Source organism: Anolis carolinensis, chromosome 1 (genome assembly GCF_035594765.1).
Source record: "Anolis carolinensis isolate JA03-04 chromosome 1, rAnoCar3.1.pri, whole genome shotgun sequence".
Taxonomy (NCBI): Eukaryota; Metazoa; Chordata; class Lepidosauria; order Squamata; family Dactyloidae; genus Anolis; species Anolis carolinensis.
The window spans coordinates 197,926,220-197,952,700 of record NC_085841.1 but is presented as its reverse complement, the minus strand read 5'-3'; the positions used below and the strand labels follow the sequence as shown (position 1 = coordinate 197,952,700).

Below are 26,481 nucleotides of genomic sequence, written 5' to 3'. Positions count from 1 at the left end.
CACCTTTGCCTTCTGGAACCAGGGATAATTCCGCAGCTAAAACCTATAGAAATTTGTTTCATTTTCTGTAACTTTAAGATCTGTGCCAGGTTTACAACCTTGTATGAATAAACATCCCTTTTTTTGAAGTTTTCCAGACTCAGTCTTTCAATATTTTTAGGACAGCTTATAGGGATTTGCAGTTCGCCCGGATAAAGGACGGCACATTTCAGCTTTATAGTTTTTTTATTGTCTGGCGGACGGCACACAGGGCAACTCATATTATAAAAGCAAAAAGGATAAAAAAGAAGGATTGGCTTAAATCTAGTTTATGAGGTAGATAATTTAGTTCCAAAATAAGAAGAAAGGGCTGCTAAAAATACTTGATCATAGAGAAGAGATACTACAATAAGAAGTTTAACTGAAGATTAAGCAATAGAATCTTGCTGAGGTCGTATTCAATTTAATAGCTGAATGGGTTTAACAATGGAATCCAGACAAATTTGTTTTTTCACCCATTTTATGTAGAATTAATTTTTACAGTGCTTCACAGTTCAGCACCTATTGTTTATTTTGAAATAATAAATAATCAAGTTTTGAAAACAGAATGATATAAGAACCAATACTACAATGATGTTTACAAATGAATCTGCATTCCAGGGTTTCCAAGAATATCAACCCTGGCAAAGGTCTTAACATAAGAATTTTAATGACAAATAAACAGTAGGTAGTAAGATGCTAGAATATCTGAGTAGTCATGGGATGAAATCAAATCAAGTAAACAAGCAAGTCTGAAGTTAAATGTTAAAAAACCACCAGATCTTGGTGTCTTCCATTTGGTAGAAGTGCCAGAGTGCTAGAAACTTTTGAAGGGGCAGGTTTTTATACCAGTAGAAAGAGCTTGGGAGTCCTCCTGTGCCGGTGCTGTATGTCTAGCTTCTCCCATTATTTTCCCCATATTCACAGCACAACCTAAAATTTCAGAGTGAAAAAGTAAAACTCGACTAATGCTGATATGGTGTGTTTCATGCCAAATCAGCACTGAAAAGAGACCACATGGGATTCCCTTAGCTGCCACGCAGGTGGGAGGGAGTCCTCACATCACATGGTTTGGTGCCACTGGCCGGCCACTCTACAGTCCCACCATCCTCCATGTCATGGCAGTCTCCATTACAACACAGCACCTATCTTTCCTCCACTGCTTGTGCTGATGTCAGTGATGGGATACTGAGGGAAGGGAGAGAGGAAGAAATTCCCCCTCTTCTCCCCCTCCCTTTCTAGCATTCTTCCTTGCCCTGGTTGATGTCAAGCGCAAGCAAGAGTTAAAGGTAGGTGCCATGTTGCACCTAGAAACTGCCAGGACATGTGGGCAAGGGGGAAACAGGATTACCATTTCTTGTTATATTTATGCATATAATTAAAGGCAAAGAAGAAATTCCGATTCTTGAGAAATACTCTGATCACAAAGCAAGTCCTAGAAAAATAATAAAAGGGAACCCACATGGAAAGAGAGGAGTATTTTCATGAATACTTCTATTCCCTCACTCCTTCACCCTGAGTCTGAGACAGAACTCCTTGTAATTTTTTTTTCATGTCAGGAGCAACCGGAGTTGCTTCTGGAGTGAGAGAATTGGCCATCTGCAAGGACGTTGCCCAGGGGACGCCTGGATGTTTTGATGTTTTACCACCCTTGTGGGAGGCTTCTCTCATGTTCCCGTATGGAGCTGGAGCTGAAAGAGGGAGCTCATCCGCGCTCTCCCCGAGTGGGATTCGAACCTGACAGCCTTCAGGTCAGCAACCCAACCTTCAAGTCATGAGGCTTTTATCCCCTAGGCCACCAGAGGCTCCTCCTTGTAAATACCATGGTGGCACATTTTTTCAGTACACCCTATAAAAATGGTGTTGTCTTCTTCTCTTTCCAGTAGACCTGAACTTACAAAACACCAGACGGTAACCCCACATCTTCAACAACAGCATTTTAATAAAATTATCAGCAAAGAGCTAAGATTTCAGATGACACAAAGCAGTGTTCCAGAGTTGTTCTCAATTATGCACAGACAACCTCCCCAATTTAATATATCCAATTAAAACAATTTACAAGAAAGTGTTTTCAGCTGATATTCCTAACAATGATCTTTAGAGAGACATTTGTTAATTTTCTTGCCAGGACTGGGAAAGCCTTATCTTCCCTGTGCAGGGTATCTGCTTCTTCTGCAAAATACCAGGGTGTATGAAAAGATTTATGCAGCAGCTTATTAAAATGACAAAATGCTGTTAATTCAAGCATTGGCAACAGTATATCGGATTCCTTGCTTGTCCTGTATATTGAGTGCTGCAGATAGACTTTCAAACCCTAAGTTTTAGGAGCTTGCATTGGCAAAATGAAATAATAGGAAAACCAGCATATTCACAAATAAAAATAGACTAGCTGAGAACTAAATAAACTTGCTCCCATAATTCATATTTCCTAGTTTGAGAATATAAGCAGGCATTAATTCTTCTCTATCTGTTTTATTGGCTGTGGGTGAATGCCAACCCAGTATAGCTCTATGTTTTCAGTTCAGTTCACAAGCTACACTAACTCCCTCAGTGGCATCAGGCAAATCATTTCCTTGTCTCAGTCTTCCATTGGGCTGTGAAGTTAAAACTGGCTTCTCTTGATGGGTTAGCTGGCAGTTACTGAGCTACTACAGAAAGCAGTACATATACTAAATAGTGATAGTGTTCTCTAGGTAGACTGCAGGCATTTATGAAAGATAAATAGCTGCCATTCTATAACCCAACAGTGCAAATCATTTATTTACATCTAGGGGCATTGGCAGCAATAATGTTACACTTTAGTTACAAAACTGAAGATGCGCATTTAGAAACAATGGCCACACAATAAAGGGAAATATGATTTTGGTCATAAAAAACAATAACTAGCTTTGTAAAATAGCATATTGCAGAATTAAGAAATTGCCATAAAGATAAACATATTTTTTCTCCAAGTATTTTTCAAAGTTTAATAGAGCCAACTTATATGTATGAAACTATTATGGCGGGGGGGGGGGGGGGAGAGAGGGGGGGGAATTTATTAGACCACACACAGAATAAACAACCCACTTGAAATGTCAGGAATATATAATTTACTAATCTTATTACACAATGTTACTAAAACTATAGACATTACTTAAATATACAACTGCAAGGAAATAAATAAATAAGCAATACTTTGTATAGCATGTAGAATATGAAACCTTATGCAAGTGAAAGTTATCAGGCAAAAATCTTTGTAGTAATACATTTCTAATGACAGATCCTATAGATAGATTTTGGGGGAGGGGGGGAACGCTGGATATGTTTTGACATTTTGTTAGCTGAAATCTCCGTACTGTCAGAGTTTTGCATCAAACAACCACAAATTACTCCTACAGGACAAATGTCTCTTGCTTTCACCAGTAGCTATTTGTTTGATTTATCTACTCCTAAAATATGATGTAACACAAAAAACCACCTAGAGAAAGAAGCTATGGAAGAGCACTTAGCATGCTGATGACTCCTGGATGGTGTTCTGAAGTCATGCTAGTTGGTGTGAAATTTCTATATGACAAATTGGGATGCTGTTGTTCACACAAATTACTCAAATCATCTATAAAACCTATTTTGCTCAAGAATACTTTAGTGTTTTCAGATGTATGTTGCTGAAATGTTTCCGAAATGTGACAAAGAAAAAGGATGATTATATGTTCTGGCAAATTGCATAACTCCTCTACAAATATTTTGGATACAACAACATGAAAAGTGAAGTAGAACAATGATACAATATTATTATCCATGTAAACAGAAAAACCTTCTCCATTGCTTTCAACAACTTTTAAAATAGCTTAAGTTATTTCAGTGAAGTATATACATGTCCTTCAAAGTGATCATGAAATGGTTAACTTAGGACCTTATCACATGGGGCTTTTGACCTATCCTATGACGTTTCCAGGACAGAGCCAGGATGGAGCCCATCACATGATGCAGGGCAACTTCTGGTGAGGCTTCCTCCTGGAAGCATTGTAGGACAGAGCCCTGAAAAGCACAGGGAAAAACCGGGTAGTGATAGTTTCCCCATGTGATGGGGAAGGGGCCGATACAGGGTGCTTAACACTTGTTTCCCTCTCTGCCCAAAAGATTTGCTCCTCTGCCTGATGGATTTTCCCCGCTGTCTCCTGGCTTGAAGACCTACATATGATGAGGGCCTTAGCTAAGGATGCTCAGGAACTTTAGGAATAAAACAGAAAAATCTATAATGACTGGTGAGCAGACATGTGTAGCAAGCTACACAGACACATGAATCCTTCTAACAAGAGGCAGGCTACACATACAACAGATGTTTCCAAAACAAATTACTTAAATGAGGGATAAACATTTCTAATTTGGGGGAAAACTAACTTAAGAAACTCATTTAAACTCCAAAAGCAGACTTTATTTTGATAGATCTTAGTCTGAAAAATGCATTATTTCACAATGGGAAAAATGACTTTATTAGCAAATTCTAGCTGTCAGTATATAGATCAGGATACCAATTATATCAGACCTAATTATTACATGTAAAAATGAAGAACAGAGAAATTGGCTTTCACTAAATAAAGAGATAAAGGAAGTGTCAAAAATGCCAAAGCAAGAGATTCATAGGAGATATATATATATATATATATATATATATATATATATATATATATATATATATATATATATTAAAACTGTGAAGTGTAGGGCAAAAATATAGGGATGGAAGAAATATGCCAGTTTGATTTTCTTCCACATTTGATTTTTTTAAGCATCACATTCTTTCTGTCCTGAATAAGTGATAGACATATTTGGTAAACTATTCAAAAATGAACTGAAATGAATTTTATCAATCTATAAAGGATGGAGAAGATGGGTGTTGCATCTTTCTGCCATTTATATGTGAAAAATGAAGAGGGTCCTAGAAAAAAAGGATGTCAGTCTTCCATTTGGTTGAATATTCATGGATTCAAATTCAGAACTGAATACTGGGAATTTTGGGTTGACAGGGATGAATCCTGTCAGTTTTGGTTTTTTCCTATATTCATTTTTTAAAATCTCAAACTTGGGGAATATTTGTCAAATCCAAACTGAAATGAAACCCTCGCCAATCCCAAACTGACAGATTCAGAAAGAATAAAGAGGAAATGGGGCAGGTAGCTGTGAAATTGACTATTTCAGAAGGTAATTGACTCTTCCTAACGGGATGCTTATTGGAAGGACTGGATGACCATCTATCAGAGAACAAGTAAGTGCAATGCTTAAGGAGAAGAAATGAGTACTAGTTGTCTGAATTCCCAAGCAGTTATGGGGTTTGAAATAAAATGTATGAAGAGCACGCTGACCCAGGATTCTGTGAGATGAAGGGAACAAACTTATGCTTTTGATTACTGAAGACAAGGTCTGGGAAGGCTTATTATTTATTCAAAACAGGAAAAGACGATTTCAGGACTTTTGGCTGACCTGACCCATTCAAAAGTATCTTGTCATGGCAATTAGGTAGGCATCTGCAAGGTTTTCTCTGGTTCCAGGGTAACTATTCATTTGATTAAATCAGGGAGAAGTTGGGTATACAGTAGGCTTGCTCAAATAATTCGTTTTCCCCGTTAACCGTTATTAATTCGTTATTTTCGTTTGTTTTGAAGCAATTTTGAAGCATTGGTTGTCCACACGTCTGGATATCGCGGTTTCGAATCGCGAGAGGCCGTTTTTCGTTATGTCGTCGTTTTTTTCGTTAGGAAAAAAAAGCTTTTGCAAATCACCCAAACTCCCACCATTCAGGCCCTTTCCTTTTGCCCCTCAGCAAAAGGGGCGTCACGGGCTCAGCCAATGGGAGGGGGCGAGGGGGAAGGAGGCCGAGGAGGAGGAGGAAGACGGAGGGGGGAAATGGCCGCCGCCGCCGCCTCGCCTCAGCTCAGGCCTGGTGTCTCTCTGTGAGGCGGGAAGGCGGCGGATGGAGCCGGGAATGGAGAGACCGAGAGAGACAGAGAGGGGCCCGGCGGTGAGGTTTTGACGTCTGTGCGAAGCTAGGCAAGTGGGGTTTATATATCTGTGGAAGGTCCAGGGTGGGAGAAAGAACTCTTGTCTGTGGGAGGCAAGTGTGAATGTTGCAATTGGTCACCTTGATTAGCATTGAATAGCCTTGCAGCTTCAAAGCCTGGCTGCTTCCTACCTGGGGGAATCCTTTGTTGGGAGGTATTAGCTGGCCCTGATTGTTTCCTGTCTGGAATTCCCATTTTCTGGGTGTTGTTCTTTTACTGTCCTGATTTTAGCTTTTCTGTAGCTAAAAATGCATATAAAATTGATTCTATAGGAAGGATAAATGATTGGATTTCAACTCCTACAGCTTAGCTTTCTCTGCCAATAATGGTACCATATCAAACTAAACCTCCCAAGATTCTGTAGCAGTGAGCCATCTTGGATATTGTAAAGGATTTATTATTATTATTATTATTATTATTATTATTATTATTATTATTATTATTAGACCTTGCTCCCAGGAAGGTGCCTTCGCTGTGGCTCCCAACTTATCTATCTATCTACCTTTCCACATATTCTCCACATTGTGTGTATGTGTATGTATATTATATATACATGAGCCCCAATGGCGAAGTGTGTTAAAGCACTGAGCTGCTGAACTTGCAGACCGAAAGGTCCCAGGTTCAAATCCCGGGAGCAGAGTGAGTGCCCGCTGTTAGCTCCAGCTTCTGCCAACCTAGCAGCTTGAAAACATGCCAATGTGAGTAGATCAATAGGTACCGCTCTGGCGGGAAGGTAATGGCACTCCATGTAGTCATGCCAGCCACATGACCTTGGAGGTGTCTATGGACAACACTGGCTCTTGGGCTTAGAAATGGAGATGAGCACCAACCCCCAGAGTCAGACATGACTGAACTTAACGTCAAGGGATACCTTTACCTTTACCTATACACACACACACACAAACACACACACACATATGCAGGGTCTATATATATATACACAGTATATATCACACACACACCAATTTAACAAAGTTTCAGCCACAAAAACAAAGTTTCTGAAGTAGAACAATGACTTTCACAGTAAAGACAACCCAATTTAACAGGAAATAAGACTTTCAAACCAGGAACAGATTTCTGCAATTATTAAAAAATGGTTTATTTTAAAAGCTATGAAAATTCGCCAAAAATCAGAGGATAAGGGAAACGTTCCAAATTTTGGTGAGCTATCAGTGTTAAATGTGTTCTACCACTGTACCAAGTTGGAAGAAGATCACTCAAAAAATGAGGGTGGGAGAGTCCTGTAAAGTCCTCTCCCTCTGTGCTGTTTTTGGGAATTGCGCATGCGCGTCCGCCATTAACGAATTAATTTAGAAAATAACGAATTTTCATTAATTTTGAATTTTTTGGGGGGGCAAATTCGGAAATACCATCAGAAACGAAAAGCTGCCCCCCTCTAGTTTTGAAACGAGTTTAGAATCAAATTTTTCGTGGATCGATCAAGCCTAGTATACAGCTGTCCCACACATCTCTGCTATATTTAGATATTTAATCACATTCAAGCTATGCCTTCTGGGACAAAAGTGACCCTGAATCAATGAATAGCACATAGTGAACAGAAACCAGTATGTGTGAGGGCACCTTGGCACAGATTCCGATCCACACATCCCCCCTTCAAAACCTGGGTTTTCCTGGATTTTCCTGGGAGGGGGGGTGTCTAGATGCCATCCTGGTAATGATCAGGATCGCATCCAGCCATCTCGAAGCCCTTCAAAATAAAACTTAAAATTTTAAAAACCTTCCTGCGCCACCATTAAGTACCCTGTTAGATCCAGGCCTTTCAGGAAGCCCCAGATCTAATGAAGTATCTAATTATTTGAGAATGATCTGAATTAATTCGGTTTTACTGGAGACATTGTTTGGATACTTTCGGTAAAACCGCAACAGGTCATAGAATCATAGAATCATAGAATAGTAGAGTTGGAAGAGACCTCATGGGCCATCCAGTCCAACCCCCTGCCAAGAAGCAGGAAATCGCATTCAAAGCACCCCCGACAGATGGCCATCCAGCCTCTGTTTAAAAGCCTCTAAAGAAGGAGCCTCCACCACAGCCCGGGGGAGAGAGTTCCACTGTCGAACAGCTCTCACAGTGAGGAAGTTCTTCCTGATGTTCAGGTGGAATCTCCTTTCCTGTAGTTTGAAGCCATTGTTCCGTGTCCTAGTCTGCAGGGCCGCAGAAAACAAGCTTGCTCCCTCCTCCCTATGACTTCCCCTCACATATTTGTACATGGCTATCATGTCTCCTCTCAGCCTTCTCTTCTTCAGGCTAAACATGCCCAGCTCTTTAAGCCGCTCCTCATAGGGCTTGTTCTCCAGACCCTTAATCATTTTAGTCGCCCTCCTCTGGACGCTTTCCAGCTTGTCAACATCTCCCTTCAACTGCGGTGCCCAAAATTGGACACAGTATTCCAGGTGTGGTCTGACCAAGGCAGAATAGGTCTCGGAGAGGAGAGAGCCCAGCCTATCCAGGCTATCAGGACTTTAGCTGCCCAACTACTTTTTAGTCAATCATACCCTTGTGTGGAAAGCCCCTTTCCAATATTACAATGAAATTAGCTGATGAAATGAATAGATGTCTGACAAGTGGGGAAGCCAAAGACTGAGGGTGGAAATGCAAGAGTAAAGGGAGACAAAAGAAAAATAAATAGGATGGTCACAAACACAAACTCTGTCAACATTAAGATTAATATTGGATCTCTGTAACTAAAAGAACAGATGCAGCTATTGGTTAATGTTGCCATTTAGACATTGCCAAAAAATAAGGTACATTTAAAGGTATTTATATAATGTATACAATGCATGTTTGTTTTTTTAAAAAAAATACTGTCCAGTAAAACAAACAAAAATACAATATATTTCACCATAAGGGAAAAGACTGATCAGATTATTGATATGCCCACTCATTTCTTTGCCTGGGTATTCAGCGTTTATGGACAACTTCAAGGACAATTGTCTTCCCTCTTTATCATTCTTTAATATAACTGAAATTGACTTGGAGTAAACCTCTCAGATAAAGAGTACATCTTCAAACTAATGTCTTTTCTCTGACAGTTGTTTAAATAGAAAACTTTTGGTGCCAACAAAAATATTGTGCAGTTTGATTTCATGGGCTCGATTTATAAATGCATTCTGAGACTCACATCCTAAGTAGATAGCTCAACATATCAGGGTCTACTTAAATATGAGGTTGATAATTAAACCTCGGGTGAAATAATAATAATTCAACAAAAACTACTAAATGATAGTTATGATATTTTTAGATTTACTAATTATAAAATCAACTAAGCTTTTAATTTATAAAGAAAATCTATTCTGCTATAAGCACCATATCAACAAAACATGAGAAAAATGTTTACTTTACACCACATTTAAATCTACTAGTCTCGATAGTCCATAACCAAGGTTTACACAGAAGTAGCAGCCAAATTTTACAAGGATGCTACAAGCAGCTATATATGTTCAGCATCCATGTCTTTATAAATATGAAAATTGATCCAGTTTTATTTATGGAGCAAAAATAATCAACACAAACTCTCCACAAGGTCAAACATACTGTTAGAATTTTAAAACAGGACAATGGTGCTGGCAAATTGGACAGATTATATGTAGACAAGTAAGCAGAGGCAGAGGAATACAATCTATACATAATGATTCACTGTCCATGACTCAGTACTGCAGAATCTCCCCCTGAACTGCTTGTAGTCATAAATTTTATCAGGAAGTTATTTATCTTCATGATCATGTTTTAATAAAAGCGCAAATTAGAAATATACAAAAATTAAAGCTAAAGTCTTGTTTCTATATCCATCATGCCCAAGGAAATAATTGAATGCACTCTACATTTTACAGCCTACAGTTGATCCTTCATATCTATGAATTCTGTATTCATGGATTCAACCATCCGAGGCTTGAAAATATTTCTAACCTCCTCACACCATCAAAAAAGCAGTTCTCTATTTTACCCTTTTTAATATAAGGGATAGTGTTTTATCGAACCATTGTATACAGTGTTCCCTCACTTATCGCGGGGGTTAGGTTCCAGGAAGTAGGGAGGTTATATATTTATACATTATTTTAGTAGTTATACACTATTTTAAGTCTTTATCAACCAATCGTGTGTTGATAAATCACCTCCTTCTCCTCCTGTTGCCGCTTGGGCTCCTTTTCTCTCCCTTCGGCTTCTCCTTCCTCCCTTCCTTAGGCTGTAAATTGTAATTTTGTATGATTTATAATAGTCTTTTAGAGTTTATTGAAAAACCGCAAAACAGCAAATCTGCAAAAAAGAGAACCGTGAAGTAGTGAGGTAACACTGTATAATGGAACTTAAATATGCATGGATTTTGATATCTGTGGGGTGTCCTGCAACCAAATCCCAGCGGATACCAAGGACTCACTGTATTTCTCTAGTAATCAACTATTCTAAAGCAATTGTGTTCTATAAATTTCTCTTGAAACACCTCCACATCTTTCATAACTTTTCTATATGAAACTTTAGTCCTTACTTTCAAAAACACCTGCTATAAAGAATTAACAAGACTCAACCTGGCTGTCTGGATATATTCATCTTTTCAAACCTCATCATTTTTAATAGGCAATTACTTCTGTGAGTTACATTTGTGGCTCTAACTTGCTGTTGTGCTCTGTTAGCCTGAAGTTCTGCATGAAGCTGTAAATTCCAACATTGTCCCATTTGTAATATGCCATTTGTAATATGCCAATGCATCAATCCATTCTACTTAATGTTGCTGTACATATCTCCTGTATTACAATATTATGTCCACAGGAAGCAATTATCTTCTACATTGATTCATCACCCCTTTCTTATGTTAAAAAAACCTCAGTTTTCTTTTGGAGAGCAGTCTGAATGTTGAACTTTGGTCATGTACAGTTATTGGTGTCAGTGTTATATTTATTGTTATATTTATAACAAAAGAGAGCATACTTGCATAGAAGATGACATGAGTTTCACACATGACTCACTTTTATTTCTGATAATAAGAAAGTATGCAATAAAATGTCAGCACCCTGTTTAAAATTCATTCTATAGCTTGCTCTCCTTCCTAAAAAGCCTTAGTATAAGCAACAATGAATAATGATAATTACCATTTTTAGACATTCATGCTAACATCCTCAGTACTACTGCTACACATTCCATGTGATAAGGTTGTGGTGTTGGCATCCTAAAGTATTATTGTGTTGTTATCACCTTAAAGCCTCTGAGACAATCCCAGTATAGTGATTACACTAATGGTCACCATATATAGTGATCCCACCTCAAAATATTCATATTATTCTTAAGGATTTTGCTGTCACCAGAACCCTTACTAGATAAGGCTTGAATGCTGTAGAACAGAATTCAAATCGACTTGGGCAAGTCATACTATTTCAGTCTCAAAGGAAGGCAATGGCAAACCCTCTCTGATAAAATCTTTCCAAGGAAAACATATGATGCCTTCATCTTAGGGTTGCCATAAATCAGAAACAACTTCAAGGCACACAGCAAACAAGTGTTAAAGGTTCTTATTTGTATAAAACTTGGGTGGGTTATTTCTCAAGTTTCAGCAACAAGGTAGTAGGCTTGGTTGAGTTGAATGATAAACACAATTTTTAAAGATACAACTTAAAATGATATACAGATTATTTCACTCTTTATTCTCTAGCACGTAAACACTTATAACTGCTCTAACTGCTCTATCAATCTCTTCATCCAATCCCAAATCTGTCTCTCATCCTCCTCATTCTCTTTACATCATTCCCTCAGCATCTCTCGTCAATCTATATGCAAATAAATGTCATCCAAGATTCCAAATTTGTCAATCAATCCTGATATACTCTCCAAATTGTATTTGTGTAATATCACAAAACATATACACAAACATGTATACAAATCTATGTAGCACAGATTTTCATTTGAAAAAAAGAACAGATTTATTTCCAATTCATTATTACTTATGACATTATAAACCTCCATAAACATCAACTACACTAAAAAAAAACCTAACTGTATATGAGAAGACACTTCAAATGAATCAATATATATTTTATTTAGATATCAAATGACTGAACATTTGGCACTTTGAGAATAGTAATAATTCACAGAGCCCACTCTTTCTCTCTCTTTCTACCAATGCCAAGGTGCCTGTTGAAATTCTGAGTAGCAGACTGAATGCAGCAAAGGACTGGACATCTATGCATAACCTGAAGCTCAATTCAAGCAAGACATATGTCCTAGTGGTCAATAAAGAGTCTGATGTGTATGGGATTGTGTTTCTGCAGAAAGATCAAGTACTCAGCTCATGGTCCGTGATACTACATGTGCATTAAAATGTTTGGTATCCACATCTTTGAAGCTGGAAGGGTATATTGGCCAAGATACCAACTTTCAGAGGTCATATGAAGTAAGAGCTCTTTTCAAATTTGTCAAAGCCTTCTTAACTAGAACCTTGGAGATAGATAGCCTAAAGGAGGCCCTGCTCTCGGTCAGGCCCAGTTTGTCCATGGATGCCGCTGAAGCCTCCGCCTCGGGCGCAGCGCCTTCCTGGGTGCACCTGAGGCGGTGGCAGCACCGACCACTGGGTCGCTCACCATGGAACCAGGATGTATTTCGTATTCTCGCGATATTTCATGAGATCTTGTAAAACATTGCGAGACCTCGTGAAATATCGCGAGATTTCTGCGAGATCTCACGAGATTTCTGTGAGACCTCGCGGAAATCTCGCAAGATCTCATGAGAATACAAGCTACTTCCTGGTTCTGCGGCTGCCGTCGCCGGCAGTAAGTTTGGGATTGGGGGGCGCAATTTGGGGGGGGGCGCAGCCCTAGGTTGGCTTACCACCTGGAAAAACCTAGGGCCGCTCCTGCTCTCAGTCTCACCCCTGTACCAACTGCGGCTGGTGGGAACGAGAGAAAGGGCCTTCTCTGTGGCCACCCACCACCTCTAGAACTCCCTTTCTAAGGAATTAAAGATAGGCCCTTCCTCCCCACCTTCAAGAAACAGCTGAAGATAAAATGTTTAAAATATACATACACAACAGACTTAAAAGAAAATTGGCTTAAGATGTTACATCGTTGGTATATTACACACAAAAAAATTAGGATTAATGTATAAGAATGTTAAAAAAATGTTGGAAGTGCAAATCATATGAAGGTTCATATTGGTGGTCTTGTGAAAAAATAGTTGAATTTTGGAAATTAATACATAAAGAATGTAAAAAATATTGAAAAGAGATATCCCAATGAAACCAGAAATCTATTTTTTAGGTATGTTTGATTTTGATCTTTTTGGTGACTTAAATACGGATAAACCGTTTACATTTTTTTGTGACTGCAGCCAGAATGGTTTTTGCCAAACTCTGGAAACAAGATCTAATTCCTACTAAGACACAATTGACAGATAAAATTATGGAAATAAGGGATATGGACAAACTGACATTCCTGCTGAAGCAGAGCAACGGAAAGGGAATTAAAAAGACAGACTGGACAATGTTTGAGGAATATATAAACGTGGATGATAAACAAATAACAATTTAAAGGATGGAGTTATAGATAAAAGAAAAAAATTTTTTACAGAAGATTTATGACATACAAAGATGTGATAATGGGTTAAAGGAAGATGAACGGAAGTCAAAAACTTAATTTCTTTTCTTTTTTCTCTCTCTCTTATTAGGGCAGATGGGTTTTTGGGGGGATCTGTTATTATATTCTCTTTTTTCCTCACTTTCTTCAAGAAATTTGTTCTCACTCTTTCACTGTATATCTTTGGAAAACTGCAATAAAAATATATTTTCAAAAAAGAAACAGCTGAAGACATACTTTTGCTCACTGGCTTACGAGAAGGAGGAGGAATAGATAGTAATGCAGTAGAGTCCCAGTTATCTGAGATAAAAGGAAGGGCCCAATCTCAGATAACCAATGTGCTTGGATAATAGGGAGGCCCTATTATCCCTCCCGGCAATCCGGTTTAAGAAAGCGCCCTGTGATCGCTGCTGCCTAGCAATGCTCGCGGGGACGTCTCCCCGGATCTCGCTCGGCCAGGCCCTTCCTGGAAGAAAAAGTTTCCTCCAGCAATGGCCTGGACGAGGAAAACCTGCGGCATGCTCTGAGAAACGAGGAGCACACCCCAGATCTCCCTCAGCCAGGCCCTTGCTGGAGGAAATACTTTCCTCCAGCAATGGCCTGGCCGAGGAAAACCCACGGCATGCTCCTTGTTTCTTGGAGCATGCTGTGGGTTTTCCTTGGCCAGGCCATTGTTGGAAGAAACTCTTTCTTCCAGCAAGAGCATGGCCGAAGGAGATCTGGGGAGATGTCCCTCGGCGAGGGTTCGGCCCAGGGAAACACCCCACGAGCGCTGCTGCAGCAGTCATTGGTGGGCGCTTCCGGGGCGCTTCCTCCTCCCTCTTCTTCTCTCGAGTTCCCTCAAGAGGGAGAGGGAGGGGAGCCCCTGGCAGCACCTCGGATAATATGGAGGCTTGGTTAACCGGAACTTGGTTAACCAGGACTCTACTGTACTACCAATATTCTTCGGATTAATAGCTAACATCTGTATCTATGCCCTGTTCGTCCCACCAGCTCAATAAACAAATGATCAATCTGTTTTCCCGCAAGGAACTAGAAGGCTTTTGTTCAATGTTTTGTTGTTTTGCTTTTTGTCCAATATAACAGGTTGTGTTTTTAATTTAATTTTAGTTGTTAAGTCATAATTTATTTTTATATATTGGGTTGTACATTTTCATTATTACGGTGTATTATTGTTGTATTCAGGCACTGAATGTTTGCCTTTTATGTTTGGAATCTACCCTGAGTCTCTTCGGGGAGATAGGGCAGAATATAAATAGTGTTATTGTTATCATTGTTATTGTTGTTGTTGTTGTTGTTGTTGTTGTTGTTGTTGTTGTTATTATTATTATTATTATTATTATTATTATTATTATTATTATTATTATCCGCAATTCAATGTTAGCAATGCAATTTAGCCAAAAAAGGTGAGCATTACACTTAAGTAAATATAGCATTTCCCTTTGCTGTAGGTCAATTCGGGTAAGAAGAGCCCTGAATTTACTTGATAAAGTTGTACATAAAATGAATTAAGAATGTATTCACTTTTTCAAGGTATTTTAATTATTTAATGGAAGCATACAAACTATGTGCTTTACTTGAGGTATGCTAATAAATGTCTTTACCCTTCAGTCTGCTTTTAAAAATAAGTAAAGTATGCCAACCGAATTCAAAGAGGGAGCGCTTGAGACCTAGGAATACTAAAAACGCAAACTGAGATTTCTGTTTATCCTGCAAAATTGACAGTACTAATTCTCAGTGGAGCATATTTGCCTTGCTCTTTTCATGTGTGTTTATGTTTCATTCCCAACTTTTACTATGTCTACATTCACTGGTGTATTTTGGGCACATAGACATTCATTAAAGCTCTGCTGGGTAGGTTTACTTTATGAGTATTCCCATTTTTTGGTTCATTATTTTTAACATAAGATGAGTTAACAGGAAAATATTATGAATATCTACTTTGAGTCTCTATTTGAGAGGCAGGGGATGGGGGGGGGGGATGACGGTGATAACAACAAAAACAGCAACAACATAATAGGGAAACCTATAAACCAGTATGTGACTATTAGCTCTCATGTCTGAGAATAGTTTTAATAATGCTAATGTGCATCTTTTGCTTACAACATATTTCTACCAGAAATCTTTCATTTCTGTCCTTTCTAAGCCATCACAAATCATAGCTGCTTTTAAATGTGCTTGTTACATACTATGTAACTTTATGAGAATTTGTGCCTTAATTTACTTTTATGTTCCTCCTCCTCTCCTCCTTCCCCATCTTTTCCACTTATACTGACTCTATTAAATTAAGTGTTTGTATTAATACAAATATTACAAGTACACCATATATCATGCACATAAATAATCCTATAATTGATATAATATTAATTATACAATTTGTAATATATAAATTGTGATCAAGCATTTCACTGTTGAAATATGACTCTGAAAGACTAGGGTACTGATCCCTGTTCAGACACTGAAATCCACGGTATGACCTTGAGCAAGTTTCTGTCTTTTTTAGAGGAATGCAAAAGCAAACCACCTCTGAATAAATTTTGTCAAGAAAACTCTTATCAATAGGGATATTTATTTATTACATGCATTTATACCCCGCCCTTCTCCCCGAGGGGACTCAGAGCGGCTTACATTCTGCCACGAGGGCCAGCAACAAATATACTATAAAACAAAACAATTAAAACATGATAAAAACAGGATAAAAACATGATAAAAAGTATACAAAAATTAAAACGCTGCAAGGCAGCGATATTGCACCATCTTGTCATTCACTACTGCTACAATTACAGATTTGCTACCCGATTACATCAGCCAATGAGCTTATTCACTGAATGCCTGGGCGCAGAGCCAAGTTTTTAGTTTTCTTCTAAATCCCAGGAGGGATGGGGTTTGCCAGATATCGCTGGGGAGGGAGTTCCACAGCCGAGGAGCCACCACCGAGAAGGCCCTGTCCCAGCAGCGCCTGCAAGGCAGGTGGGATCGAGAGCAGGGCCTCCCCGGAAGATCTTAAGGGCTACTCAAAGTTAGAGCCAACTTGCAGGCATAGATCAATATAACAATATATGAATTATGATGTGTATATGCACTTGAATATATTTGTAAACTCCTACAAAATCTTTGATGTAGTAACTACAATGTATTTATCACCAGCCTACTAATTTCAAATTATCAAAAGATATATGAAAGAGGCTGATTTGGAGATATTGATATTTTTCATGCACGAGTTCATTCTATCCAACTTCTGCATCAATTAGTAATTTATATGCTTTTTTATTGCATTCCTATGCATTTTTTGTAATTGTTTTTGCAACATGGTTTCTCACACATTGGTTTTTCCCAATACAATGTTTTATGTATTTTTTCTTGGAAACCTGCATTGAAAAATTGGAGAAGCACAATAAAAATGTTCTGGTTTGTTTATTAGTTGAGACGGTGTAAATTAGATTACTGAGGCTTCCTCCAAATAATATGGTTATTCTATTTTGGAGACCTATAAAATCTATTTTTTCTTTCACTGTGAAATCTCATAAATCCTGCTCTCCCAATTCTAAAGCAAGCTAACGAAGTATAAAGGAAAACAGCAGTATCCTCCATCTGTCTTCATGCCTCACAATGGTAACAGAACAGCTAAGGATAGGTCATAATGCCAGGAAGCTCAATCCTCCATCTTTGAACTCTCATGGTCAATAACCTTGGTTATAGGGTAGAAAAATGTACCCTAAATCAGAAACATTTTGAGCCAGGACAACACCGAAACACAAAGACGGTTCGAAATGATGGCATACTCCTATACATTAGTGCTAGACAATGTAACAGAAGTATTTGGCAAGGAACAAACACAGGATACGTTTGGAAGTTTGGAATTAATTTTAGTGAGCCTTGTGTTCTTCCTTTCTCTGTGGGACAACTATGAAAAAACTGGAAGTTTGTGCTTCAGTTTAAGATTAACCTTAGTTTAGCCTGTCATTCAAACGCAAAACTGTATTTGATATGAACTTAGTAGTTGAAACAATCCAGTTTTACAAACCAAATCCTGAGATTTGCTTATTTCAATAAATCTCAGATTAAGAACAGTTTGGCTAGACTGAGGTGTCATAACAAGCTGTGGTTAATCAAAATCAGAAATGAAAGCACCTAATCTTGCCTTCACAGCTGTCCCAGAACACAACGGAAGAGTGTCAGGCCACACTGTGATGGATTTGTCATAACTGTAAGGAAGATGTCAGTCACAGTTTCATTTAGTGTGAGTGAGCTTATTCCACCCCTCCTCCCTCCAACATGTCCAGCAAGAGAAATGGGAAGCATTTGATTCTGTTTTCAAGTACTCCTGAATCTAAAAATTGTGGAGATTTTTAAACAGAGTTGGCAATTAGCCATGATGGCTCAGGGTGTCCAGAATTTGTGGTGGTTTTTTTAATGTATGATTTTTCTGAAAACATCAGAATAAAAACATTTTCCCCCTTATTCAGACAATCCACAGGTTTAAGCAAAGAGAAATGTTCCAGTTTCAGATGCAGTGACAAACAGCAATTAGCAGAAAATGGAGACAATTTATTCTGTTTCTCTTTGCAACTGTACTCTAGATCAGTATTAAATCTATATATTGGCATTCCAGCAGTAATTCAAAACCTCAAAAATTAGAATTTTGTCTTTTCATCTTGATCAAACTTGATGTCTGTTTGCTCTCCACTCTCATTTATGGCAGCTCCACTGGCTGCCAGTCTGCTTCTGGGATAGATACAAAGTGCTGGTTATTACCTTTAGAGCTCTAAATGGTTCAAGTCCAGATTATCTGAAAACTCATCTCCTCTTATAGACCATCTCAAACACAGTGGTCAGCTGAGGAGTTCCTACTCTTGGTCCCACCCCATCTCAAATACAACTGGTGGGAACGAGAGAGAGGGCCTTCTCTGTGATCACCCGCCACCCCTGGAACACCCTTCCTAAAGAGATAAAAACTGCCCCTTCCCTCCTCTCTGTCAAAACACAATTAAAAACCCACTTGTGTTTGCTAGAATATAGAGAGGAGGAGGACTAGAGATAGTCCGCAAATACATTTCCGACCAGATATTGTCACTGCACTCTGGCCCTAGCAGGTCAACCGGCACTGTGGACATTATTGCAGTTATAGTTAATGTTAAATCTTTTAATGAACCGTTGGAAGCTTTGTTAATTGATGTTTGTGTTTTTATGGTTAAATATAATGTTACTATTTAACGGTTTGCGCAATTTTAAGTATTATGGTATAATAAGTTGTTCAATGTTGGTTTGCTGTGGGAATGGGTGGGTCGCTAATGTAATCATGTTTATAGCTGTCTTGAGACACTGAATATTTGCCTCTGTGTTTTTCATTTGTTGGAATCCCTTCTGAGTCCTCTAGGGGAGATAGGGCGGAATACAAATAAAGCTGTATTATTATAATAAGGAGGAGCCTCTGGTGGCCTAGGGGATAAAAGCCTTGTGACTTGAAGGTTGCTGACCTGAAGGCTGCCAGGTTCGAATCCCTCCCGGGCAGAGCGTGGATGAGCTCCCTCTATCAGCTCCAGCTCCATGCGGGGACATGAGAGAAGCCTCCCACAAGGATGGTAAAACATCTGGGTGTTCCCTGGGCAACGTCCTTGCAGACGGCCAATTCTCTCACTCCAGAAGCAACTCCGGTTGCTCCTGACACAGAAAAAAAATTATAGTAAGGGCAAATAGAATGCTCATATTTTCTTTAGTCTACATCATACCTGTTTGCCATATTTACTGCGTATACACTGCTCAGTGAATGCCACTACTTAATAAATTAATGGATGAAGGGGAAAAGGTCACTTTCAGAACACTTTATAAAAGATTCCACATTCAGGATTGAAATGTAAGCAAAACAAAGCAAAATTAAGCACTAAAAATTCTTCATGCTTGCACAAAAACAGCAATCTTCCCAGCAATTCTGTGATCAAATAGCCCTGTTAAATTTGTTCAGTCAGAAAAATAGCTAAACCTAACACACATATTTCAATAAGAGTTTAATCTGAATGCATGGGCATAGTCCCAGAACCACATTCTAAGACAGCAGCACATTAAAATGTCCTTTAATGTAAATGATAAAAGAGCAAAAGTGGTATCAATGTACATCTGTGAGAAGTACAATTCTGCCCTATGACTCAGCCATCTTTCCTGGACATGTTACAATTTTTCTGTATGACTAATATGTGGACTTCTATTTTCATAAAAGATGTCTGGTTTTCCAATATAATAGGCTAAAAAGTGAAAATAAAGACAAATTTTCAGCCAATGCCTTTTAATTGTAAGCATGTAGGATTGACTTTCTTGATCTTAGTCAATTCACAGCCTCTTGTTTTCCTTTTGTTAAAGTCAATATTGCAAATATTATATGCACACACACTTGTGCTCTGCCTAATAAAATTTTTCCAACATGTTTTCTCCAATTTTTATTTTTATTTTTAGAAGAAGCATGCCTTCAGAGCTTTGTATTACATATAGAACTGGGCAACCTCTAAGAGCACAGGGCTTATTAAAACACTTGGGGCAATATCCTCTGTTCATACATTTGCCATACAACACCACTTTTAGGTCTGACTCTCTCTTTTCACTACTGCTCTCCTTTTATTTTTTTGCTTTTCTAACATAACACAAGTTATGCTTCTTACCTTTTTTTCTGCTAAAAGCACGATTCATGATGAGAAATCACTTGGTCTGTGCAATTAAATCTAAAAAAAATGAGAGAATACAATTAAAGTGGCACTGATTTCAGAAATACGTAGTTTCATAAATCAGATCTATTTTAAGTAGAAGAGAAGAAAATCTTTGAAACAGGAACACATTTATTAATGGTTGAAGGAGTTGATGTGTTTTAAAAGGAAATTAAATATGGTATTGCAATAGAAAAGAAATAGCAACATTGTAAGTAATACGTTTGAGATTGTCTGAATAGATTTACTTATGTATAGGCAGAGCCAGGGATTTTGTGATCCTCCCGTTGTTGACAGCTTCAATCCCAATTGGGCCCTTTCAGTCAACATAATGATGAGTAGGGTCCTTTATTGTGTACTTGCAATATACAGTTAATTCACTTTGGTATTACTTTAACTGCCATGGCTCAATGTTATGGAATTCTGGGAGCTACAATTTGGTGAAGCCCCAGCACTCTTGAGCAGAGAAGGCAAGTTATATATCGTAAGTTATTTCATGTGTTGTGTAAATAAAGGTGACAGCACTCCTTAAGTAAATGGAAATATTAGAACCATATGTCCCTTTCTTCATTCCTTTTGGGATAAAGTCTGATCCATCAGATCAGGAGTGGGCATAATGAAGCCCTCCAGATGATATCCCAGTAGCTCCTAGCCAACATACACAATAGTGAGGAATGCTGGGAGCTTGAGTCCAGCAACATTTGCAAAGTCACATAATTCTCAAGTCTGTATTAGATGTGTATTTTTCTCTGCAAAAGAATTTAGGATTCAATTGGATCTTTCTCGATATTTTCAGTACTTCAAGCGGATGTATTGCACATGACTAAATTGAAATTACTATCTTTGACAATAAATTACAATAAATATTGACAGGCAATCTATTCTAGATACTGTGGCAAAGTAATGCCACAGAATAATTTCACAGTAGAATAAAATAATTTTAATGTGGATTTCATATTTATTTCTATTTTTCCAAACAATCTAAATTTTATTTGTATCTGAAAGAGCTTAACATCACTGTGGTTTTTAAAAGTGTCTCATTTCAATTAATTCCATCATCATTATTAGAATATAAATAATGTTGATGTATTACAACCTACAACAAGCAGTACGCTTGATTTCAACAAAACTGAATATGCTGTAATAAGATACAGTTTAGGAAGCGGTTGATGTTTCAAATATATATTTAAATAAATAGCATTAAAACAACTTTCCATATATCTAAACCATGTGTCATTCTGAAACACTTTGTAAATGCTTGCTGAACTGAAGAGCCATTGTTATTTAAATGTTTTAACTTTGATATGCCACATTTGTAAAGCTTCAGAATCACATAATAGGAACTGAATGGCTTAATAGTTTGCACGTCATCTAAGATTAGACTTCTCAAAGGAATGCAATATCCCAGCTTACTAAAGGTCATGAAATAAGCTGACTACAGTCCTAAACCATGTTCATTGTGGAAAATACACAGTATATTTTTGAAGAAAAACAAGGTACTTAAAGGGTACTTTAAAAAAAGATGACGACATCAAATATGATCCTCTTTACAGCATGTTTCTGTATCCTTTCCAAGTGTTTCCAGTCTTAGTGACTTTAAGATGAATCTGTTGTGGGGTTTCCTTGGCAAGCTTTGTTCAGAGGGAGTTTTTCTGCCTCTTGACACTGAGAGTGACTTGCCTAAGATCAACGACTGGGTTTCCATGACTGAATGGAGATTTGGACCCTGGTCCAACAGTGAAGCCACTCCATCACACTGGCTCTTTTCTCTAAAACAACCGAAACAATAAAGGATGCAATTCAATGGACTTTAGAAGGACACATAGTGCTTTGGGCACACAATAATACAGGAAGATTTGTACTTTCTCCAGACAATATTCCCAAACTGTCCAGACAACTATCTCTGTCATCATGTGTCAACTGGTTTTCTGTTCTCTCTTCTTGTCTATAACCTGAAACATAGCTATACAACAGGAGTCCTCAAAGTTTTAAGCAGAAGGCCGATTCACGGTCCCTTGGACCATTGGGGGATGACGATGACAGACTATAGTTTGAAAAAACTATGAATGAATTCCTATGCACACTGCACATATCTTATTTGTAGTGCAAAATTTACGATATTTAAAATGAACTTTTTTTAACTAAAATAAACTTAACAGCATTTCAATGGGAAGGGTGGGCCTGCTTTTGCTGATGAGATAGTTAGGTTAATTAGAGTTGCTGTTAATGTGTGCTTTCAAGTCGTTTCCAACTCAAGGTATCCCTAAGTATAAAGTTTAATGCGAGGGCTGGGCGAACGACCTTGGAGGGCTGCATTTGGCCTGTGGGCCTTGGTTTGGGGACTCCTGCTATAAAGTAAAGATACAAGTAGCCATTAGTATATAGTATATGTAATGAAGTACGAATTTTTGGTTTACAGATATTATGTTTAATTGCGTGTTTGTGTTTTTAAAAGGGTAAGTATGACAGTCATGGCTTCTCTGCACTCAGAGACTGGTTGCCATGGAGAAGTGGGCGGAGCCAACTGCCGTTTTGAAGAAGTGCAGAGTTTTAAAAAGACAGTTAGTCTGTGCTCTGAGGAGGTACAGAGAAGACTTGATCCTAGGTTGAGGGGATCAAGGGAGACTCAATTGGTCATTTTGAGTCAGATTAAAATAAGTTTGGTGGCTTATTTTATGTAGTCTGTGTCCTAGTAAGGAACAGAGGATCTGTGTGGTTTTAAAGATACAGAGAAAGAAGTGACACTTAGAGAGTTTGAATCATCTTATTCTAGCATCGTAACTGTTAATAAAAATACCTCCAAGGAGAAACTATATTGTAACCACTAAGCTTTGTGCCTGAATAAACTTGTTCTTGTTTTTCCAACATCGAAGCCTCTGTCATATATATATATATATATATATATATATATATATATATATATATTAAACCAGGTTACGTTACCATCTAAAGGGAATAGGAAGAAGTAAGAAAAGAAAGTAAAAGGTCTCCTCTCTGAGTATTTGGTGGCTGTATCTTTACAAAGTGGTGGCAGCGTTATTAGATCCTTATAAAGTGGTGGCAGCGTTATTAGTTCTTTACATTTGGTAGCAGAGGTGGGAGATTAAAAAGATTCCCACCTGCCTAAAAGGCATTTAGTCGTTCTTCATAGCAAAACTCTTTACAGTCTATATTAGGCTATAGTCTTGGAATTGGTTAATAAATGTGAAGGGTCATCACTTTCCAATTGATTGTGCAAATGAACGCTGATACTGTTACCAATAATGAGATGAGTGCTAATTCTAAGAAATAGTTGCAGTTACATATATCATAGTCAACCCCCTCCCCCCCCCCCCCAAAAAAAAAGAAGAAGAAGAAGAAGAAATTTTCTGGCAAGGTGCATCTTTAAAATTGTCCACTTATAATGACCTCGAGTCATTGTAAGTGGGAGAGGTGTTTTTTTTATGAATACTGTCGTTACCTTTAAGCAATACTTTAAGAACTCTGGGTTTTATGGTAAGGAAATTATAGAGTAATTTAATTATTATTAATTATTAAAAGTTTGATGTATTGTTTTCACTTCTCCTTGTCCATTAATGAGAACACTATTGATTGAGAAAAAATAAAGCCTTGTGCACCCTGTTTATAGGACATCATAACTACATTGTATAGGTTGGTGGGGACAAGGGAGAGAGCCTTCTCCGTTGTGCCCCCCCCCCCCAGCTCTGGAACTCGCTCCCCAGGGAGATCAGGCAGGCCCCTACCCTCCTCTCCTTTCGGAAGAGCCTGAAAACATGGCTCTTCCAGCAGACCTTCGATAACTGATCTAGTAATTCCGACCTGTTGCATTTCCAATAATAGTCCCGTATTTACGCCTCTTCCAGCACCTTGAAGGTGACGACAATTTGGATAATCCACCCCTTCCTGATGATTTTGACATAACTAGCACTTTTGGCCCAGGTTTCTCCAGATTTTATCCAAGATTTTATCTTTTGTCCTTGTATGTGATTTTTATGACTTGTTTTTATTGTTATTTGATCTGTTTTATTGCTTTGTTTTATTGTTGTTGACTGGGCCTGGCCCCATGTAAGCCACCCCGAGTCCCTTCAGGGAGATGGGGAGGGGTATAAAAATAAAATTGTTGTTGTTGTTGTTGTTGTTGTTGTTGTTGTTGTTGTTGTATAGCATAGACATAGAGGTCCTTTGGTTGCATATGCAAACTTTATTTGTATTAGAGATTTCAGACTTTCTTATGGCCAAATATTTATAACTTCTTCATTTTTAAACACATATCTGCAAAATGTACAATTGTTCTGTTTGCACCAGGTGCCCGAAGGATGTAGCTTTTTATTTATTTGGGAGGGGAGTTGCTTTTAGCTTGTGCCACAAATAACAAATCATGATCTAAGGTCTCTTTGGGTCAATCAGTCTTATCACAGTTTTTTTAAGGATGCTGGCATATGGCCTATTAGCTTTTGCAGGAAATTAACCAGATATGAGAGAAACACACACAAAACTATCTTTTTTTTTACAGAAGTGACAAAAAGACATATTTAACACAAATGTGGGCTGGTTCAGAAATGATTTCTTAGTATTAACGTTAGTACCTTGAATCCACCCTGAAAAAATAATTTCATGCCAGAGTTTTCATAAACATGCAGAAAGAAATTGATTGCCTGACAGCAGGGTAGTAAGTCTTCCTCGAGATACATGCAAAGCAATTTTGGCTACATAATCATCACCAAGATGACACTTTACAGAAGGTAAAATTTAGTTCATACACACAGAGGCAAATATTATTTCATACCTTCTATATACCACATCAAGCATTAATCATACATTTTCATGACATTTCCTTTAAAACTCACTCTGTATCAGCAGGTCAATAATTTAAACACCCTATAAATGGACAAGTCAGCCTTAGAGGAAGGCAAAGGCAAATTTTGCCAAGAAAACCACCACAATAGGTTCAGCTTAGGGGCACTATAAGTCTGAAATTACTTGAAGGAGCAGAACAACAAGTGATCTGAATATGAAAATACTAGTCAAATTATCAAAGAGGATTTTTGAAATAATATTTTAAAAGAACTTATGGTTATTGACTAATAATATCCTCAATGCTAAATGCACAATGCTCCACACGTTAAAATGAATTATATCAATCTATAATACTGTATATAATAATTTATGGTGGCTGCAAGGCAATTTTCTTATTTGTAGTAGCAGAAAGTTGACAGAATTATCCCCAATGTTCCAATGATCAGAAGATTCACTTGACCTCTTTGACAGTTAAATCTGGGAAGATTTTCATTTTAATATATAACCAATTTGGCTATTCTGGTACGTGGATTTGTATGAAGCTGCAAGCACTGCAATTCTTGAAATGCCATGGCTTTTATTCCTCTTTTCATGTAAATTAAATGTCTAAGATGCCTCTCAACCATAATAAATGTCAAGACAGGCTATGATTAGTTGGTTTCTTGAGTATTCATAAATCTATGATCAAACAGAGATTTGGGTATGTTCAACAGGCACCACAAATTAGAAACACCATACTTCCTAATGGGGAGACTTCATACCTTTAATTGAGACTGAAAGAATGGTGAAGTACAAAGTAATATGCAAGCACTGTGAATGGTTCTTGTGACATCACCCCCCTCCCAAAAAAAGATAGAAAGGGTGGCAATCTTAATTTTAGTACCAACATGGATGAAAACATAAGAATTAAAATACAAACTTTTAAGAGACACATTCAAAGCCCTGAGTGCAGACAAAGAAAAGGCAATTGCTAAGGGTTGTGTGATACACTGCCTCCTGCAGAACTACAAAGAGCCACCCTGTGTTTTCCACAAAAAAGCCTAGGAAAGCTTTTAAAAACTCTCCCTGAAACTGTCAAAGCACCTCCATGCCAATGGGAAGGGTGTTACCGACCATTTTTACTAAATTTCTAGACATTTTTGCTCCCTCCTCCAGAGGTAGATAGAGAGCTTTCAGTTAAAGCAAGACCTTTCACATGTCCTGCTTCAGCCACATTGTTGTGCTTTCCTCTGACAGGGCAGCAGGCACAATACCTTGACATATAAGTTTAATTCATTAGGTGACCAAGCTCATAACTCAACTTGCTTGTATGTCAAACCAAATTTCCCAATTGAAATGCTATCAATCAATTCCAGCCCCCC

At 38.0% G+C, this 26,481-nt stretch overlaps 1 protein-coding gene across 6 annotated transcripts in view; it reads right to left on the bottom strand.

Annotated features, from left to right (window-relative positions):
* gulp1 (GULP PTB domain containing engulfment adaptor 1) overlaps window positions 1-26,481 on the bottom strand; it is a 225,049-nt gene that overhangs the window by 75,713 nt on the left and 122,855 nt on the right. For all 6 annotated transcript variants that reach the window (XM_062963509.1, XM_062963527.1, XM_062963519.1 and 3 more), the window contains exon 3: window positions 20,282-20,341. In XM_062963509.1, coding sequence (XP_062819579.1) covers window positions 20,282-20,309 — 28 coding nt within the window. In that variant the 5' untranslated portion in view covers window positions 20,310-20,341. The remainder of the gene's footprint in view (window positions 1-20,281; window positions 20,342-26,481) is intronic.